Below are 22234 nucleotides of genomic sequence, written 5' to 3' on the forward strand. Positions count from 1 at the left end.
AGCTATGGAAGAAAAACATCAGGAGGAGCTAAAAGTCATGAAAAGTAATCACTCCAATCAGGTAGCCACCATTCAAAAGAAGTGTGCTCAAGAGATGTCCAACCTGCAGGATCATTTGATTGCCATAAAAGAAGATAGTGACAGAGTAATTAAGGATATGGAAGCTAGTCAAATACGTCTTCAAAATAGATTATTGACCATGGCGGAAAGCCATGCCAAAGAAATCAATGCTATAAAGGTTGAACACTCTAACCAGATGAATGCCATCGGAATTGAAAAGACCAGTCTTCAGAATACGCTGCAAATGATGGAAAAGATACAGGTTCCAGGACTTCAACTTAGACCAAAGGATCTAGGAGGGAAGCATGAAGGGTTTTTCACGACTCACAGGTCTCCTAGTCCGCCAAAGCACTTCTCACCTCATTGTGAGAAGGTCACTTGCCCCATTCAAGACAAGTCAACTGGAAATGCCATAGTTGAAAAGGAAAATTGGAAAAATCAAGCTTATGTGTCACCTTTGACAGAGTATATTCAGAATAAGGTTGGACATATTTCAGGCTCTTCAGAGCTTTTGTCTGAGCATATTCAAGATCAAGATAAAGATAAGAAATCTACAGTGGTCTTGTTATTGACATCACAACCTACCCAAAAGAAAAGTAAAAGGCAGAGGAAGAGAAAGAAGAAGTTTGATGCATCTGATGACCAAGAGAAGCTTGCTATTCAGATAAGTCAAAGTCCTATCATCTTTAGAATTTAGCATGGCACATCTGAGAAACAACCCACAGACTTGCCAGAGAGTCAACAGATGCTCAGTATGCATTATGTTGATGACATCTATTGCCATGGGCATCGTTTTGTATGGTATCTAACCCAATTCCCTTTTTATTTCATGTGATTAGATAGTTTATTTCACACATTTATATTATGTCTTTTATATTTCAGTTTGGTAGAGTAGATTTTCTATTCCAATGGTATTTTCTATATATGCATGATAATTTCGATGTTGAATGTATATCTATTTGATGGACTTTTGTTTCCTTGGATGCATGTTTTTGGGATTCTCACGTTACCTCTTGGAAGCAACATGTCGCCATATGGAGCTAGATGTTGCACTCAAATTGTCAAAGTTCCAGGGAAGTGGAAGTACCAACATTTTTCAACAAGGGGTGGATCACATATCAATAGTCCATGTGTCATGGTCATCCCATTTTGCAAGTTATGTATTGTAAATGATCTTAGTAAAACCTTGAGTCTATGTAACAACCTAGGTAAGCCTATAATTTGATGACGAATTCCATCCTAGGAGGTTTTTAACCTTTTTGATTACCTGCGTTTTTCGACACGGCTAATTAGAAGAGTTTTTTCCGTCCAACCTAAACCCCCAAAGCGAGGGTAACATTTATTGTCGAATTATTAGGTGAGTCCTAATGCTTTTAGTCAAGTCTGATGTAAAAGTGGTTTGAGAATAATGTAAGTTAATTGGCTAAATTATTTTATTATAAATCACTTGGTTTACTAGATCATATTGTGTCGTAGATGGGTTTAGGGTTGTGTGCCTTGAGAGTCTAAGATGAATGTGTATTCCCTTTTTGAGTCTTGTAAACTCAAAATCATATGTATTCGAGGGTTGGAAAAATAATTAATCCCCTCATGTGTAAATTAATTAATTTTTCTGGCAAAATAAAATTAAATCCTAAGTCATAAAATTAATTAATTAGAGTCAAGTAAAATGTCTTAGGAAAAAAAGTCTCCAAATGGGAAAATCCGTAGGTCTTAAAAGAGAATTTTTAAAGGTCCTCCACCGAGGAAATATTGTATATTTGAAGAAAATTTTGACCCTTGGTCCTTGGTGGTTAAGTCAAAGTCAAATTTTTGAGGAAATTAGTTCAAAATAATTAAATTTGAGTTAATTGAAATGAAATGAAATGATAAATGTGAAAATTCTTCAAAAATAAAAAATCAAAGGCCAAGATTAAAAGATCTTGAAGTGTTTATCAATGACCAAGATTATTTTGACAAGGATCAAAGTAGCTAGCCGTTATTTTTCCATATGGAGGATTTATCTATAAATTAGAGAGTCAGTTGAGTCTCTAGTCATCTTGATCTTTGGCTAGAAATGCTGCTGAAGCATTTTGTAAACTATTGTCTTGCAGAGAACTATTTTTACTACATAATAAAAGACTTTGGGGTGCAACTCGAGGTGTTCTTGTCGCTGATCAGTTGTATGTATTGACTACGGGCTTCCTATGTGGTGCTTTATATTATTATTTTGAGATCATTGTTTTAAGAAACAGCCGTTTCGATACCGAAACGGCCGGGTTGATCTGAGCCATTACCCTCTGCTGTGACCCGGCCCTTGGAACGGTTCGACTGGCCGAGTGGCTGACTCGGCCGAGTCATGGCTGACTCGGCCAACTCGGCCGTTTCTGTATTGACTCGACCGAGTCATAACCAGTGGCCTGTAACCCCATCAAAACAGCGATTTGACATTTTTTTAATGAAATTTTGAAGTGTTTGCTGATTGGTTTGAACTCCAATGTGTTTTATGAATTAGTTAAATGTTATTTGGGGTCCATTTCCCCCTCCCAAGCCCTATTTAACACACTCAAATGCTCTCTACTATTGATATGCTATTCAAATTTCATGGTAATGTTAAATTCTTAAAGTAAAAGTGACTTTCTCCTTAATCTTCATTTTCATCCTTTTACTTAAATTTTTAACATTACCATGAAATGACTCAGGATGTTTGAGAGTGGTTTCGGCCTCATTGGATTTCATATGGAGAAAGTAGAATTTTAGATTTCATTCAAAATCCAGCAGACTTATCAGTTTTTCAGGATTTCGGGATTGCAATGTTTCCATTGAATTTTGTCATGTATTAGGGTATGGAACTCGTATTTAATCAAGAGCACCAATCCCTCTATGTACCTTGATGTTAGTGACATTGGTTGTCGAACTCCTCTGGGATTCGCTCCCAAACCAGGAGCTTCTGAAAATGTCGCTCCCGCTCCCGTTTTCGCTCTCGCTCCCCACTTTCGCTCCTGCTCCCAACTTCCAAGTAACACTGAGCCAGATGATGTTGGCAACTCTAGCAGTAGCCAGTAGTACTGGTCACAGACTTTTGTTGTAGAGGCCATTTATAGCCTCCTTGGTTATGTGTTTTTGTTTTGATCTCTATATCATCATCGTGTATGTATTGGACAATGCATTGGGTGCCATTTTGATATAATGGATATATTCATGAGCCTACTTTGATCATATGTTGTCCTCTATCTATATTCTAATGCTGTGTGTTTGGAAACATGAATGAAAATTTTTAAAATTGTGTTTTTATAAAAAATAAATATTTAATGTATTTTTTACAATGACCGAGTCATTGAAATCGAGCCGGCCGAGTTGATACCGAGTCGGAGTCGGAGTCGGAGTCGACCCTCGGCCGAGTCGGAGTCGACCCTCGGCCGAGTCGGAGTCGGAGTTTTAAAACATTGTTTGAGATGATACAAAGTGTGTGCAGGTACTCAATCCTTGGTCTCCAAGTTCACAGACTGTGGGCAAGGGTTACTTTGCTTGGATCTCTAGTTTTTATATGGTGGATTGAATCTTCGCTTGGGCTATAGTGAGCATTAATTTTTCTAAAGCGTTTTAGCCATTCTTTCAAGGAAATAAATGTCATAAAATTTATTTTCTCAAAATCTATTTTAAAAAACCATGTATATTTTGTAAATAAATTTTCTAATTTAAATTGTAAATTATTTTTCAAACTTTGGTTGGGGTTTTTAGATTCATTTTGTATATATTTGGGGTTTGGGTGTTGTAAATTTTATTTTTGCAGGTTAGATCAAGGAGTCAAGTGGAAGAAGAGCTAGATTTAGGCCCTTGAGGGGAAGATTTAGTCTCTTGGAATTTTTTTGCAAGTTTCCCACAGAAAAATTTTAGAAAAATCGAAGGGAGCTGAAGCATAATTTTTTTTTTTGAGCAAGAATTTCAACATTTTCGGGACTTCTAGGCCTAGATTTGCCTTTTTAGGCCTCAACGTCAGCCCCCCTCCCTTAAACGTCTTGGGTTAGGGCCTTGTTTTGGCATTATTGTGGAGTTTTAAGGCTTCAACCTCCCTCTTCCCTTCTTTCTCAGCCTTTCGTCTCCTCCGTGAGGCCTCCTCGACCCTCTCCCTCCTCTCGGCCTTTCTTCCTCGCCCTCCCATCCTCCTCCTCTCTCCCTCGACCTCCCTCCTCGGCCCTCCTCCCTCTCTTTCCCTAAGCTACAACCCTCTAAGGGCTTGCGGCTCCCTCTCCTTAGCCTTTAGGCCATAAGCCAGAGGCCGTAGGCCTTGCCCTAGGCCTCCATACCATCTTTTTCCCAAACGCTAGCCTCATTAGGCATAACGTTGGCCCTTTGAAGCTGTATTCTTCATCCTTGTGTCCCGATCTATCATCCTAACCCATTTATTGCCACAAATTTGCCTCCCCTAGCCTTGTTCTCCAATTCTTGGCCTCTTTTGCCCCAAGATTGACCCGAAACTCTAAGATGAAGTTTTAAAACCTAAATACTTGGCGGTTTTGCATGCTTAAGGTCTCAAAATTCTTGTTTTTCAAGCGGCAAAGTGATCCCAAAGTTTCGATTATTTTCAACGGTGGGATCTTCAAGGTCTTGGGCCTAGGGGTTGATCTTTAAACACTTGTTTTCTGCAGTTTTATTACAGCAAGCAAATTACTAATAGTTAAGCCCTAAAATCACAAACTAAATGGTCAAAGTCATTTAAAATTGCAAAATCTTCATTTTCACAAATTTTGGCCTCTTGGGTATTTGAGTTTTGACCTAGATCTAACATTTAAGGTTGCTGAATTTTTCTGCATAATTGAAATTTTCTGTAGATCTGAAATTTCTGAATCAAATACTTAATAAGGGCCAAAAACTGAAGTTTTCAATTTCTGGATTTTTTTTCTTCTAATTTTGGAAATATTGGGCATCATCTTAAGTTTGATTAGTTTGCTGATCTGTGGTTAAGTCATTGCTGTAATAAACATACCAGTTTTGAAAATTGCTTAGTCAAACTCTTTAAAATCCCTAAAATTGAAATTTTCAAGTTCTAGTGCATTTTGCTATTTTTAGGCATATTGTCCATTTATTTTTGACAGTGTTATCTTGCTGATCTGTCTTTATTTACTGCTGCAAGTCAAGAAATCAGATTTGAAATTTTACTGAATACATCATCTTAAAGTGATCTAAACAAGCTGAATTACATTTGCTGGTCATTAGAATTTTGGTGTTTTATGTGTTGGGCAAGTTTCATCATTTGAAGTGGTTTATGCAGTGCTGTTACAACATTGCTAAGATTTGAATTTTCTGAAGTAGTATTGCTGGTATAAACTATCATAATTATGTGATCAACATCTTAATTGACTATTTTAAGCATTTAGCATCTTGTGTTACTTGGTATATTGTGGAATATTGTTGAAGTTTACACTTGTATCTCCAAGCATTTTATCTTGTCTAAGATTGCAATTCACTATTGTTAAGTAGTCTTAAAAAGATTCTAATTAAGTACCTAAACAAGTTAAGAAAATCTTAACTCAAGATTAATATCACTCATAATCTCTTGCACAAACATATTAGATCTAGATTTGCACCACCTGACCCAAGGTGTGGGCATAGGGAAGGGGAGAACTACCCTTGTGTGGACCCAGTGGAGGAATGTGGACCCAGGTGGGAGAAATGATGAATGGGGTAATAATGAGTGAAAAGGGGGTAATATATGTAGATGAAGGAGCGGGACCACACAACAAAACTCAGGGTTTCTCGTGAAATACCATCCCTAAAGCCAAATGGTCAATAAAAGAGATCCCACGGGACTAGAATCCAAGGTGAATATCCAAAAGGGGTCTAGGGGACAAGAACACAAACGTAGCCTATTCTTTCTGTTGAATCCCCTCATTAATCCATGCCCAAAACTGTCCACGATAAGCAAACTACAATATTCAATTACCAAATGACAAGGCATACCTATAGGTTTGGGAGGCCCACCTTCAAACATACGATCATGATAGATGGGCGAGGGACCACATGGCTGGCTTAAGTGGCAGAGAAATGAGACAATGAGCTAGTTGGTGGCTGCAAGGGGTTGATAGCTGTCGGCTGAGGACCATCTTGGAGAAAAAAATTCTGCTAAGGATATCACCCACAAAATGGTGGGTAACAGTGCTGATGCTAAGTTTGATGTTGATGAGCTATAGGCATAGCCTATAGCCCGCTGGCAACAACCTATGAGATTCTTCCTTCTTGTTCTACCATTCCGGGTTCTAGTGTCTAACTTGTTTTGTATTTGCTATTTGCCATTGGCATTCATAGTAAGGAGTCCTCAATAGTTAGTACCTATGCAATACATTTTGATTTAATGACTTAATGAGAAAACTGAAGTTTATGGTTAATTTCTTGTGTTTGTCCAACGTCAATTTATCGTATTCGTCATTGATGTAGTAGTAAGTTCCAGTTGTAAACTTGTATCATTGATGAATCATGATTGCATGCATAATGTTACACTGTACACGTATGATCGAATTTGTATCATCATGAGAATTTGTGTACTATCTATTAAATTTTTTTATATATATATATATATATATATCTAATGTGTCCTACATGTCATATTCTGGGGCGTCTCTGTGTCCTGTGTCAGACTCTTGTATTTGCATGTCTTGCATGTCCCATGTCCTCATGTCAGGGGACTTAGGTATTGAGACATATACCCTTTGCAGGGGCATAATGTTGGAGGAGCTATTGTCAGCCATACAGATATCTTGCTAGAGTTTTAACAGGTTCTCAGAACCATATTTGGTATGTATATCCAAATCCACATTTAATATAATAAGACTAAATATTTGATAAGTATTATTTGTGTTTTTCTTGATAAGTTTTTACGAAGTCCCATGGTGTTATTGAAATTTATGGAAATTTTTTTTATGTAAAATTTCTGAAGAATTCTGAAGAGCAGATTTATTGAAAGTTTTTAGAAAATAATTAGAATGATTATCACAACCATTTTTTATATTGATTGTGTGAAACCCAGAAAAATAATTTTCTATAGCAGAAACATGAGAAAGCCTTTGCATAAATCTTTGTGTCATAGATGAGATGGTCTGTTCAAATTGATGTTTTTATAACATTGTTGTTAAATTTAGGTATGTTCTATGCTTAGAGAAATTTACTTCAATTTTTCATATTAGCCCAATGTCAATATTCAGATTAGCAATCACATCAGCATGATAGTAAAGTGCAGATAAAACATATACATAAATAGTAGAAGACAAGCCAAGACAAGAGGACACAAGATGTGGCACCAGCCAGGAACAAACCCCAATGTGGGGAAACCCTTGATCAATTCTTCTTATATTCTTCAATAGTTCCGCAGAGAGAAAGAGATAGAGTACAATGATTTGAAGTCAATACTTGACTTGCCAAATAGGAGATCAAAGATCTTCTCCGTGACGATGAAACAATGAGGTTGCAATTCTGATACCAAGGAGTGAAGATATACAACAGATGATAGGCCTAGAAAAGCTCAACCAGTTACCCAGAATACTAAGGCTTTCCTTCAATAAGGCTCTCCTTCATTCACTGCTTCACCGATCATGACAAGGCTGCTAATCTGGCACATTTCATATGGTGCAAGTACTGGTGCAATTCATGGTAGACCTGGTCACTGGTTAGGGCACAAGCTCTGAGTGCCAGAACACCCTAAACACATCCAACAATCCGCCTATTGTCTGCGGCTAGCCTTCATACAGTTCCTCCAACTACATGCTGCCTTATAGGGCTGCTATCCTTCTGAACTCAGCACTTAAAGGCCTCCAACTGCTGGCTATGGCCTACGACCTAGCCCAGCAGTGGACTGTAACTTTGGTCCCTTCAAACAATGACCTAATCAACCCTTAAACAACAGTCCCTTGCTCCTCCTTTAAGCATCTTCTACTACCCTGCAAATCGAGCTTAAGAGCAACCTTATCATGCCCAAACAACCTTGAGTTAGACCACACTGTCACCTACAACAATGTGGCTTTAACACAAATTCTTCACGCTGTGTTTAGGGCTCCTCAAACAACGACTTCAGGCCTTCTTAATTGATTGCGGATTAAGGTCACCTCTAGACCTGTGGCTAGGGCTCTTTAGGGCTTCCTTTAATAGCGAATTAAGGTCTCTTCTAGACTTGCCGCTGGGGCTCTTTTAGGGATTCCTTTGACAGCGTATTGAAGCTCCCTTAGACAGTGTATAGAAGCTCCTCTTGGCTACAAATTAAGGTCTCTCCTTGTTGTGTAGAAGAGCCTCCTCTTGCTGCATATAAAAGCCTCCTTGACTGTGGCTAGTGTCTTCTTTCTCTACGGCTAGATGACTCCTCTAGGATAGTGTATAGGGTTTCTCTACTAGACCTCTCCTTCCACCAAAACCCAAACGAATGGAGAGAGAGATCACAAGAGATGAGTGTGTGAAATGACTTGAAGACCTCTTCTATTTATAGTGCAACATTGAGGAAAGTTGGTGTAATTTGGTTGATGGCTGACCTTGACAAATTGTCAAATAACATAAATAAATTCATATCTCCATGAATACATGTTGGAATCAGATGTTCTTTAGATCAATCCTACACCTCTCGGTGAGAGGAATCCAAGAAAAATATCATCTGCCATAAATAAGATGACCCACATGGAGTTTGGCCCTAGTTGCCAATTTAACACTCCCTCTCAACTAGGGAGAATTCCATCTGCTAGTTCGTACTATCTTTGCCATCAATGCAGTGCCCTGCATTGCTCTTCTCTGCTCTGCTGAACTATGAAGAAGAAGAAGTGATCGAGAATGTATCATACCATTCTCTACTGACCCGAAGTCAGTCCCATATAAAGAGAGTGTCTCATACCACTCTTACTGATCTGAAATCAGTTCCAAATAAAGAGTGTCTCTTACCACTCTTAATGATCCGAAATCAGTTCCAAATAAAGAGAGTGTCTCATACCACTCTTACTGATCTAAAATCAGTTCCAAATAAAGAGAGTGTGTCATACCACTCTTACAGACCCAGAGTCAGTTCCAATTGATTCCAGATCAATATCATCCTAGCATAGGGAGTATGGTAGTACACGATGCGTCCATCAGTAGTACTATGGTCCCTATCCTCATTTCCCTGCTCATTGGCTAGATGAGAGGTACTTCCCATGAGTCCCAGACTGCATGGGTAGGATGTCTCAGCAAGAGAAGGATGAACCATTCATCCTGCCTACATGTCGCCAGGTGTATCCTAGGGGAAGGCTGAACCACTCACCCTATGATTGTGTCATAGTAGGAGAAGGATGAACCACTCATCCTGCCTACATAGAAAACCACTAGGGGAACACTGAACCACTCACCCGATGGTTGCTCATCGCTCCAAGAAGTACCCCCAAGCCCCTTGGAGATCCCAGAGCTCAATGTCTATATCATACAGAACCCTCAGGAGAGGATCTCTCTACAACTCCTAGTCATTCTCGGTAAGTCAAGAATTTGACCTTTCCTAGGTGCTTCGTCAGAATATTGACGACCTGCACATCAGTCCCAATGTGATGGAGCCTCCTCTCTGTATCATATCCCAGATAAAGTGGTACTTGATGTCTGTGTGCTGGGAGCGATCATGATACGAGATTCTCTGATAATCAGATACTACTCTGGTTGTCACAGAGGATCATGGTGGTGTCCAACACGTGTCCAAACATCTCACTGAAGAGCTTCCTCAACAAGACAGCGTCACACGACACCATAGTCGCAGCTATGTATCGGCCTCAGCGGTGCTCAAAGCAATTGACTTCTGCTTCTTGCTCATCTAGGATATCTAAGCGAAACCCAAAGAGAAGTAGCATTCAGAAGTGCTCTTGTGATCCATCACACTGACTACCCAGTCAACATTGGAATAACCATGCAGGCTCACATTTCCAGCAATGTATCTCAGTCCATGAGTGATTGTGCCCTGAAGATATCTCAAAAGATTCTTGGCACCGATCCAATGTGAGTGATGAGGCTAAGCCATATGTTGTCTCAACATGCTAACTGCAAAACATATATCTGAACGGGAGTTCACCAAGAACATCAATGCTACTATGAGTTGACGAAACTCAGAGGCATTTCCCAAATCAGGTCTAGTAGCACTACCGCATAACTTCTTAAAGTTAAGCTCCATCGGGGTAGTCACAGTCTTGCAGTCCACCATTCCAAATTCGGAATCCAACTCCCTCTTACGTTTGTAAATGAGAGGGTTTGTACCTGTCAGAAAGAGGTCGTCCTCATAAGGTACCAGTATGAGAGGTCTATCATCCACAACCTTAAAGCAATGGTTTGGATCGGCTTCACTCCTAGTGAATCTCAGCTTCATCAGATAGCTATCAATCCTCTCATACCAAGCCCGGGGTGCTTGCTTCAAACTATAGAGAGCTTTCTTCAACCTGCATATATGAGATTCTCGATCATGAATCTCAAACCCCTCGGGTTGTTCCACATCTGTGGTCTTGCTATTACATGAGGGGAATGGTCGCCTTGTGAGTTTTCCTTCTGTACATCTTGGACATGTACCTTCATGCTCTTCTTTGAATTCAGGGATCCTTGTCACCATTTGACTCACATTGGGTAGGGCCTTACAATGAAGATGGGTAGACCTCCGGTGCCATTGAAGAGTTGTGTCACACGACATGGTCCCCAATGGACTTCCAACAACTTGATACAATGTGCCAACCTTGAACCCAAGAGTAAAAGCATCTTTAAAATTCCTTTTCCAAACACGTACCTTTCCATCGATGAAAGCCACCTTGTAACCTTTGTCTTCCATTGCCGAAATGGACACCAGGTTCTTCTTGAGATCAGGTACGTAAAGAACTTCGTGTAAATGAATCAAGTTACACTGATCCAATTGAAGAGTAACATTCCCTACACCCTTTACGGGATAGGTGGCATCGTCTCCAGGAATAATCTCCAAGTTTGTTTCCTTCTCTATTAGATTAGAGAACGCTTCCTTGTATCCGGTGAAGTGACTTGAAGCACCACTATCAATAAGCCAATTTCCCAAAGAGTCCTGAGGAGAGGTAGTGGAGAGTGCCGAAATAAGATAATACTCCTTTTGCTTGTCAGAAACAACATTTGATTCTTTATACTTGGAGTTCCTTACTTTCTTGGAGGGTCGACCATTTCCTTGATGTCCTGCATTTCTTTTTCCTTTGCCATTATACCTGTCATTCCTTTGATTGAAGTTACCCCTGGAATGATTGTGATCATCATCATGTGATGTGTCCCTTCTATTTGGACACTCCCTCGCACAGTGGCCAAACTTATTGCAAGCAAAGCATCTGCCCTTCCTTCCACCCTTAGATCAGGGCTTTCCATTGAAGTGACCTTTAGACCCTGCATTGTTTCTTCTTTTGGCATGAGTGGAGAAAGCAGTGGCGTTGCTTCTATTACTGGGCATCTCTTGCTCCACCATCTTGGTTTCTTCTTGAATCTATCTCAACATCAGTTCTTCAAACCCTAGAATTTGATCATTATTGAGAATAGTGGTTCTAAATATATACCACTCGGGTGGGAGTCCACCACGGCTAGTGATAGTAAATTCCAGTGTTCCACGGGGATGCGTCCCCCAGGGTCGGGTGCGCGCACCCCTCGCACCCCACGCACCCGGGACGGGGAGTCTCTTGGGGGTGTGTTTCCCCACGCACCCTTTTTGGGGAGTCTCGGGGAGACGCAAGGGGGTGCGTTTCCCCAATGTGGGAGTCTAGACTCCCCAAGACTCCCCAAAAAGGGTGCTTCTGGGCGTCCCCTTTCAGTGTGGGAGTCTAGACTCCCCAAAAAGGGTGCGCCTGGGCGTCCCCCTTTAAATTTGTCTAATAAGACTTAAAAATTAAAAATCAAAAATTCAAAAATCAAAACCATTAATTTTTTTTTTAAAACTAAAATTAAAACTAAATAACTAAAACTTAAAAGTCTAAAAAAAAATTTAAAATTCAAACTAAATAACTAAAACTTAAAAGCCTAAACCTTAAAGTTAAAAGCTCATTTCATTTCAACCCAAAGTCATTTCCATTTCACTCTTAACTATTTTTGAGTTTGAACTTTGAAACTTTGAATTATATAAATTTAGTGTTCAAAGTGTGAAAATATACTAGTATGTTTTGCTTTCAATTTAGATTCTAGAATGATGAATGATGAATTTAGTTTTTAAATCAATGGAGATTGTAGAATGATGAACCATTGAATGATGAATGATATCGATCAATGTATTTGAATATTTTATTATTGATTTTTATTTTTGTTTTTCGAATCTCATGGTATGTATGAATAATAATTAATTCAATAATGAGACCTGTCACTTGAGTATGTCATATGAATGATGTATGTATCAAAATGAATGATGAGGATGGATGGATGATTCAAATTTCAATTGTCTATTTAATATTTTTATGCTTTCATTATTGAACAGTGAACAATGAATATGAACTTGAATTATATATATATATATATATACCTCAACGACTCCCCGCACCCCCGAAATTTCCCTAAAATTTGAGGGTACTCCCACACGTCCCCCCTGTGCGTCTCCCCGCACTGGAGTCTTGGTGGAACATTGGTAAATTCCCTGTCAGAAATGATTTCTCCAATCGATAGAAGTTCATTCTTGAACTCAGTGATCCTTAAGAAATAGGATTGAATATCCTCGTCTTTGCCCTTCTTAATGTCCTTCAGTTTTTTTTTGATAAATAAAATTTGATTTGCATCACTAACCTTGATGCTTACCAATCTGTTGTAGATCTCCTTGGAGGTGTTTAGATCGGAGATGTAATCCACCAGACGCTTGTCGATGGAATCTCTGTAATCTTCTTTGCTTTGACTTCACCCTTGGTGTACTTGTTCTTTGTAGTGGCCGGTGCATTTGATGGAGGCTCAGGGATTTTACCCTTCACATAATCCAACACTTCTTTTTCTTCAATTATCAGATCAAGAGACATCTTCCATCCGTGATAGTCAGACTTTTCACGGAGCTTGTCTTCAGCCGGGAAGTGGGATGAGGAACCCATTGATCCTTTTGTCCTTTCCAACTGTCTTCGGTAATTGCTCTTTCACTCTTGCTTGGGCTTTGTCTTCACCTCAGCTCTGATACCATGTTAAATTTAGGTATGTTTTATGCTTAGAGCAATTTACTTCAATTTTTCATATTAGCACATTGTTAATATTCAGATTAGCAATCACATCAGCATGATAGTAAAGTGCAGATAGAACATATACATAAACAGTAGAAGACAAGCCAAGACAAGGGACACAAGGTGTGGCACTAGCCAGGGACACACCTCTATGTGGAGAAACCCTTGATCAATTCTTCTAATATTCTTCAATAGTTCAGCAGAGAGAAAGAGATAGAGTACAATGATTTGAAGTCAATACTTGACTTGCCAAATAGGAGATCAAAGATCTTCTCCGTGACGATGACACAATGAGGTTGCAATTCTGATACCAAGGACTGAAGATATGCAGCAGATGATAGGCCTAGAACAACTCAACCAATTACCTAGAATACTGAGGCTTTCCTTCAATAAGACTCTCCTTCCTTTGCTGCTTCACTGATCATGACAAGGCTGCTAATCTGGCACCTTTCATATGCTGCAAGCACTGGTGCATTTCATGGCAGACCTGGTCACTGGTTAGGGCACAAGCTCTGAGTGCCACAGCACCCTGAACACATCCAACAGTCCACCTATTGACTGCGGCTAGCCTTCATACAGTTCCTCCAACTACACGCTGCCTTATAGGGTTGCTATCCTTCTGAACGCAGCACTTAAAGGCCTCCAACTGCTGGCTATGGCCTGCGGCCTAACCCAGCAGTGGACTGTAACTTTGGTCCCTTCAAACAGTGACCCAATCAGCCCTTAAACAACAGTCCCTTGCTCCTCCTTTAAGCGGCTTCTACTGCCCTGCAAATCGAGCTTAAGAGCAACCTTATCATTCCCAAACAGCCTTGAGTTAGACCACGCTGTCACCTACAGCAATGTGGCTTTAAGACAGATTCTTCACGCTGTTGTAGTACTCCTTTTGCTGCGGCTAGGTGCACACTTCTTGCTGCGTCCAAGGGTCCCTTTCAAGCTGTGTTTGGGGATCCTCAAACAGCGGCTTTAGGCCTTCTTAATTGATTGCAGATTAAGGTCACTGCTAGACCTGCGGCTAGGGCTCTTTAGGGCTTCCTTTAACAGCGGATTAAGGTCTCTTCTAGACCTGCGGCTAGGGCTCTTTTAAGGTTTCCTTTGACAGCATATTGAAGCTCCCTTAGACAGCGTATAGAAGCTCCTCTTGGCTACGAATTAAGGCCTCTCCTTGCTGTGTAGAAGAGCCTCCTCTTGTTGCATATAAAAGCCTCCTTGACTGCGGCTAGGAGTCTTCTTTCTCTGTGGCTAGATGCCTCCTCTAGGACAGCGTATAGTGCTTCTCTATTAGACCTCTCCTTCCACCCAAACCCAAATGAGTGGAGAGAGAGATCACAAGAGATAAGTGTGTGAAATGAATTGAAGACCTCTTCTATTTATAGTGCAACATTGAGGATAAGTTGGGTAATTTGGTTGATGGCCGTTCTTGACAAATTGTCAAATAACATAAATAAATTCATATCTCCATGAATACATGTCGGAATCGGATGATCTTTAGATCAATCCTACACCTCTCGGTGAGAGGAATCCACGAAAAATATCAGCTGCCATAAATAAGATGACCCACACGGAGTTTGGCCCAGGTCTGATTGAAGGTCAGACGGTATTTATGCTTGCAAATATCATATTACTTTTATGGATGACATCATAGAAATGGTTCACATTATAGCTTTGTTTTCTTTAAGTCAAGAATATGGCTTTCTCTTTTACAGCTATTCTTGATATTTTCGTATTTTACTATTTTATGTAGTTTTCTCGTTTATATGTTCTGTTCTTTCTGTTCTTTTACTACCTTGGGTTGCATCTTAGGATTTAGACACATGGTTCGGAATATTCATGAATTCATTTCCGTGCAGATTATATTGTCAATTGCTGAGCATCACAGTGTAATAGTTCCATGGCAAATTGTTGCTCAGAAGACTGGAGCTGTTTTAAAATTTGTTAACTTGAATGAGGAGGAAGTTCCAGATTTAGAACAGCTAAAACAGCTTTTATGCAAGAAGACAAAGCTTGTTGCTGTACATCATGTGTCTAACACACTTGGTAAGCAACAATATTAAAAGGAATGAAATCGAGGAGAACGAATTAGTATGAAACCTCTAAACATTGCATTTGAAATTTCTTTACATTCTTATCACATTTAGATTGGTAATTAATCCACTTAAGTTCAACTTCTGCAGTCTTTGCCCAAAGGATGTTTGTCTGTTGGTAGAAATAAATGGCATACACTGGAAATTTTTGTCAATGGAAATTCCTTGCATCAGAATATCATATGAACATTATCTATATTATCATATGTATGTCTGTTGGTTCACCTAGTGGAGGATACTGGGTGCTGATGTAATTGTGGGGAACCCATAACGTATTAAGAACTTGAATAGTGTTTGCCCAAAACATGTTAAACTTTCTTCAGAAGTAAGTGCTATGGATAGTAAAATCTTTGACTTTGAAAATTTCTTGCACGATAAATGCATGTGAGTCATCTTGATGCTCTGATGCACTGGTACATAGTGGAGGATGTTCGGTGTTGGCATTTTATGTTTAATCATTCCTGATGATATATTATGGAAAATCCTCCAATTTATATAAAGCCATTGGTTTTTGTCAAGTTCAATGCTGACATTTCCTTGGCCATATCTAGAGTTCATAAATGAGCATCTTCTGCAAATGTGATGCCTTTAAGAGTCATGAATCAGTTAGAATTGCAAATCAGTAGACCTTATAGAAACGTGTGTGGTTTTGACTCTAAGTTCATCCATGTCCATGGTTTAATTAAAGATATTAAAGTTGCTTTAACTGCTAAAATTGAAATAGCTGTACTCATGGATATTGTGGTTATTGATGTTCCAGATGCCTAGAGCATGCTTTTATCAAGAAAATGGTCAACCATTGTTGGTGGGCATTTACAGATGGACCTATCCTATGCTACCATACTCACAATGGATGAAAAATGATTTATCCTGTATAGAGAGCCACATATGGTTGAACATGTTGAAGATATCATGGAAGAAAGCAAATTTGCATCTAGTGTTTATAAAGGATTAGAGGATGAAAATCATACTAATCCAAAGAGGTCAATAATTGATGATCTCTTCCCCTTCTCTATTTCACCTAAGTGTCTGGCAAGGAGGAAGAGAATCTTGAGTCTTTAAAGTTTAAACCTACAAGTGGCATGGAAGCAGTAGCACTTTGACATTAATATCCTTAGGAAACCAAAGGTTGTTGAGGAATTTGGAAGAAATATATAAGTGAACCAATTACCTTCCTCCAAAGCGAGAAGACAAAGAAACAAAAACAAGAAGAAATAGTGGGTCAAGAGTCACGAGGAATATCTCCAAGTTGGCGATCTTGTCCTTGTTAATCACAATCCTTATCCATATAAGGTCCATGAATAGATAAGTATTATTTCTACAATGCTAATCTGGATGGAGTACCCTTACCATCACCAGTGGATGAGAAGCACCTCACCATCTTGAATGGAACCTAATGCGTTTAGTAGTAGGTCGTTAGAGTAGGATTCTGTGCTTTGCATTTTCCTTTTTTGCATCCTTCTTTGATTGTCTACATGCTGATTCACTTGTATACTAGTAAGATTTTATGCTTCATTTTAGCTAACATTTTATTTTTGTGTTCTTCTATATCGTAAGGAGGATGATCAACACACTGCTCAATTGCTATCAACAAGTTGTTGTGAGTGTACAAGTAATAGGTTTATGAGTACTAGGGATTGTGGGGATTCTCTTTCACTCATAGTTCAAGCACATGTATCATGCACTCTACAATGAGTACATGTCTTCGAGTTAGAACCAGTTACCTACCTAAAGTGGGTGTTGAATTTCCACGACCCTGGTGTTTAGGATGGAATCTTAAATCTCTGACGCTACCAAACCAAGAATCTCAACAAATCTACCTTGCACAACGGAACAATATAATGTAGTAAATCAATCACGTGCACAATAAGAGCAATAACAACAATATATGTAACCCAACTTCGTTATATTGTCAACACATAATACAATAGTCTAGGGTTCCCGTACAAGGGATAATGGCCCTCAATTATCCACAAGAACAAGAATACAAGATACAATGACAATCTTGCTGCTTTAGTGCACAATCACAACCTCTATGTTGTATCTCGTCCTGCCAGTCCTTCGCTTCTGTTTTTCTCTCTAGCTGCCCCTTAGTCCATCAAGAAACAACACAGAGACTCTAGGAGGGTTGCCACCTATAATTGCTGCAAGTCACTTCTGCTACAATCAACATAGGTTAATCCAATCTGCTCTTCTAGGCTGGCCAACACCTGAGCTCCAATCTGCCAATCTAGTAGCTTCTTTTGTCCATCAAAGAGCTACACATTAGGCACAACTCTTCACCCAACTTCAACTGTCAAGCTCCCTTTATGACTGCTTGTCAAGGGCTACTTTTGGACACCAACACATTGCCCTCCAATAATCCAATGATTTCCAATACTGTTAGTTTTTGGTAGCATCGGAAGTGCTCTAGCCTTGAAAATTGGTGGAGAGGCTAAGGAACATGAGTTCTAAAGAACCCAAAAACCGTTTGGTGAAATTCTACCCGAATTGTATTTTATTAAAATAATTAATATTTTTAATGGCGTTCGTACGTCTAAACTTAGAGAAATTAAAATATTAATGGGTATTAATCAAAATATGGGTGAGAATGATCTAGAAGGCATATCAAGTCATGTTTTAATCTTAGCCATTGATTAGAGACTTAATGTCCGTTGTTGAAGACTCAACAGGAAAAAGTATAAAATGGAGGCTTGGGGTTCATTTGAAAACACACATAGAGAGATTGAGGAAATCGATTTTCTGAGGTGAGAAGTTCTCAAGAGGAAAATCGATTGGGGAGATCTTGTAGCTGAGGGGCAGAGAGAATCCGGGAGAAGGACTTTCCGGAAAATACATAACAGAGAGGTGGAGAGAGCTTGCAGAGAGGCAGCGTAATAGCTGGGAGAGTTGAAGCAAAAAAGCTGTCTGTCACGTAGAATCTAGAATTGCCGGAACAACCGAAACTATCGGGAACTGATAGAACTCCTGGGAACTACCGAAACACTCGGGAGAGTTGACGCAGAGGCAGTGCAGTAGCTGGGAGAGCTAACGTAGAGGGCAGAGAAGGTGACGCAGGGCTGACGCAGAGACAATGCAGAAATAGCCGGGGTAAGCTAATCTTGTGCCGGATCAGCCAGAATTCTGCCAAGTGAAGTGAGGTAAAACTCACTCAGATTTTCCACTAGTATTTTCTTTGTAAAGGATTGCTAGATGAGCATCCTAGATTTGTATTCAGATATTTCTCCTGCTCAATAATAAACCCTCAAAACTGCTACACCGGTTTTCCCACATTGCGTTTTTCTGGGGACTATAGTGTCCAAAAATAAGTATATCCTATGTATCTTGTTCTTTGCTCTGTTTTCTGTTTCATGAGATCAAACCTTTAATTAGTGTAGGCTGCATAAGTAATTTTCTTCAGTGTTTAGAAGAATAGCTTGATGAATGTAATTTAAAAATCAAGTAGGTGAAGTAGATTCAGATTTGCTGTAGTAGGGGTTCCTTCGAGTCTAGGAATTTTCACATGGTATCAGAGCATTGATTTTGAAATAGGAAGAGCAGATCAAGTGCTGAGCAGTGAGGCCGAAAGCTGCACTTGACAACAATTCGAATCCCCTTGAAGGGATTGCATAGTCCTTGCCGGAAGCAGATCCGAGGAAATCTCTCTCTGAGTGAGACGACAGAGAGGTATGATTTCCAGTTCGTGAGTTTGCAGAGGCAGAGGGAGTGACGCAGAGCCTCAGCGTAGTGCTTGAAGGGCGTAGTTTCTGTTGGGGAAGAAATCCGCTGGAAAAGAACGAAGACATGTAGAAGGGGAATTTTCTCCTCAGAGAAATTTCCGCCAGAAAGTTCGAATTTCTCACTTGCTGAGTAGCTGAGCAGTGCTAAGCAGTGACTAGAGGAGTCAGTTCGATAGTTGGGTGAAATGACATCGCATGGGCTTAGAGATCAGGACAGGTTGGACGGAGCCTCCAACTATGTCATATGGAAAACCAGAATCTTAGCTGTTCTAGAGGAATATGATCTCGAGGCCTACGTCAAGTAGCTGTTCTTGCTGACAACGATCAAAAGAAGAAGTACAAGGCCGATCAGGGGAAGGCAAAGAGGCTCATTCTTGATGGAGTTTGAGATCATGTGGTCTCACACTTGCAGGGCAAGGATACAACCCGAAAGATGTGGGAAGCCTTGTCTTCTCTATATGAAGGCTCTTTCGAACAACGGAAGATGTATTTAGAGCAGAAGTTGCAGTGAACTTTGATGCAGAAAGGAGAAGGGTGAACCTCTATCTTCAGCGTCTTCAGGACACTTGAGACTAGCTTGCTGCAGTGGGGTCCACTCCTTAGCCAACGACAATGGTGAGGATAGCCCTGAATGGAGTCTCAGATGAATGGCAAGTTTTCGTCCAAAGCATATTGGAACAAAGAAAAACTACCTTCATGGGAGGAGATGTGGGTGGCTCTTCAACAGGAGGAGTTAAGGAGGGACCTAGTGAAGGTCAACCTCAATGGCAGTAGTCGAAGTGGCACAAAGATGAAGGAGGAGGAGGAAAACGCAGCTCTAGCATCGAAGGGACAATAGAAGCCGAAGCGAAAGGACATTTCGAAGGTGAAATGTTTCAGTTGTTGTAAGATGGGCCACTATGCATCCCAGTGTCCTTTGAAGGAAAAGGACAAGTATGAGAAACATGATCCTAAGGCTACTTCAACAAAGATTGACGAGGATGAGTTTGCCATGAGTGCCCACGCATCTCCAGAAGGGAGATGGGGTGATATTGAGCTATAGTCGAGAGGACTACATGTGGGCAATATCCTTGAGGAGTCCACCTCTTTGATCAATTCCTAGATACGGGAGCCTGAGATTTAGCTGTAGCGAGATGGACTTAGTTTCAGATGATGCAGTGGATTGTTTGGAGGACAAATGCAACAGCTTGGGACCAGAGACTGATCATCGCAGAGCAAGGTTGGCAACAGTGCAGAAGTCAACAACACCGCAGAAGATTCAGAGGGTCAGAGACCAGTAGCAGTCAGATTCCAACATTCATTGTATTATGTTGAACACAGTTAAGTTTAGCTAATTTTGGATGTTTTTCAGTTGCTTCTCTCAGCAACTGAGTTGCAGTGCGGATGCAATGTTAGTAGTGGCAATGCTAGCAGCATAGCAGATGCAACGCTTGAGAGGGAGTTGTAGTACAGATGCAGTAGTTGTAGTCGCAGTGTCATGGGCAACAATGCAGTAGCAACAACAACACAGTGTTGGTGGCAGCAACAATTAAGAAAGGAGGTGTTTCAGAAATAGAGCAACATGCAGGTGGACATTATTGCTAGAGCACTTTCCTCGCTAAGAGGGAGTGTTAGTTTTTGGTAGCATCAATAGTGCTCTAGCCTTGAAGATTGGTGGAGAGGTTAAGGCACATGAGTTCTAAAGAACCCAGAAACCATTTGGTGAAATTTCACCCAGATTGTATTTTATTAAAATAATTAATATTTTTAATGTGGTTCCTAAGTCTAAACTTAGATAAATTAAAATATTAATGGGTAGTAATCAAAATATGGGTGAGAATGATCTAGAAGGCAGATCAAGTCATGTTTTAATCTTAGCCGTTAATTAGAGACTTAATCTCGGCCGTTGAAGACTCAACAGGAAAAGTATAAAATGGAGGCTTGGGGCTCATTTGGAAACACACACAGAGAGATTGAGGAAATCGATTTTCTGAGGTGAGAATTTCTCTGGAGGAAAATCGATTGGGGAGATCTTGCAGCTGAGGGGCAGAGAGAATCCGGGAGAAGGAATTTACGGAAAATATAGAAAAAAGAGGCGGAGAGAGCTTGCAGAGAGGTAGCGTAGTAGCCGGGAGCGCTGACATAGAAAAGTTGTCTGTCACGCAGAATCTAGAACTACCGGAACAACCAGGAGATCTGATGTAGAGGCAATGTGGCAGTCGAGAGAGATGACACAACGTTGCATGTCACGCCGAATCCAGAACTACCGAAATAGCCTAAACTGTCGGGAATTGTCAGAACTACTGGGAACTGTCGGAACTGCCGGGAACTGCTGGGAGAGTTGACACAGAGCGCAGAGAAGGTGACGCAAGGCTGACGCAGAGCCAACGCAGATATAGCCGAGGTTAGCCAGTCTTTTGCCGGATTAGTCGAAATTCTGTCGGGTGAAGTGAGGTAAAGCTCACTCAAATTTTCCACCAGTATTTTCTCTGTAAATGATTGCTAGATGAGCATCCTAGATTTGTATTCACATGTTTCTCCCACATAATAATAAACCCTCAGAACTGCGGCACCGGTTTTCCCGCATTGGTTTTTTTTGGGGATTATTGTGTCCAAAAATAAGTGTGTCCTATGTATCTTGTTCTTTGCTCTATTTTCTGTTTCATGAGATCAAGTATTTAATTAGTGTAGGCTGCAAAAGTAATTTGCTTCAGTATTCAAAAGATTAACTTGATGAATGTAATATAAGAATCAAGTAGGTGAAGTAGATTCAAATTTGCTGCAGTAGGGGTTCCTTCGAGTCTAGAAATTTTCACAAATACCTCTGTCAATATCCCACAGTAGAATCTGTTCCTAGTTAGGGTCTCTAACTAGCCAAGTCAACCCTAACACATGGCTTCAACAGGCTGCAACTTGTTCACACTTGGACCATCCAAGTGGAAACAAAATCACCTAGAATCCATCAACAATTACATACCTTTGGGATGTGCATACTACTGTAACTTACTTTATTAGTTAGGGCACCCAACAAAAGTGTTACAACCCTTCAAAATTGGTGCAACAGTCCACCAATAACTACGACCTTCTCTCCTTGATCACCTGCTCCCACTCGTTGGTCCTGAGGCTTATTTTAAGCCCTGAATTAGGCTTGTGGCACATTCTTTGTGGCTCTGAACAGGGCTACGACCCTCTTGCAATCACCTTTAGGTCTCAGCCAACTAAAAGAGAGAAAGGCTCCTCCAGTACTACACACAAG

General features: G+C 40.2%; 1 protein-coding gene across 1 annotated transcript in view; it reads left to right on the forward strand.

Moving 5' to 3' along the window:
• CPNIFS (chloroplastic NIFS-like cysteine desulfurase) overlaps positions 1 to 22234 on the forward strand; it is a 367346-nt gene that overhangs the window by 186123 nt on the left and 158989 nt on the right. Inside the window, exon 4 of the mRNA XM_089433058.1 lies at positions 15047 to 15233. Within this exon, the coding sequence (XP_089289184.1) occupies positions 15047 to 15233 (187 nt within the window). The remainder of the gene's footprint in view (positions 1 to 15046; positions 15234 to 22234) is intronic.

Source organism: Pinus tabuliformis, chromosome 5_1 (genome assembly GCF_031772625.1).
Source record: "Pinus tabuliformis cultivar Carrire ecotype Pingquan chromosome 5_1, CPIR1, whole genome shotgun sequence".
In the NCBI taxonomy this organism is placed as follows: domain Eukaryota; kingdom Viridiplantae; phylum Streptophyta; class Pinopsida; order Pinales; family Pinaceae; genus Pinus; species Pinus tabuliformis.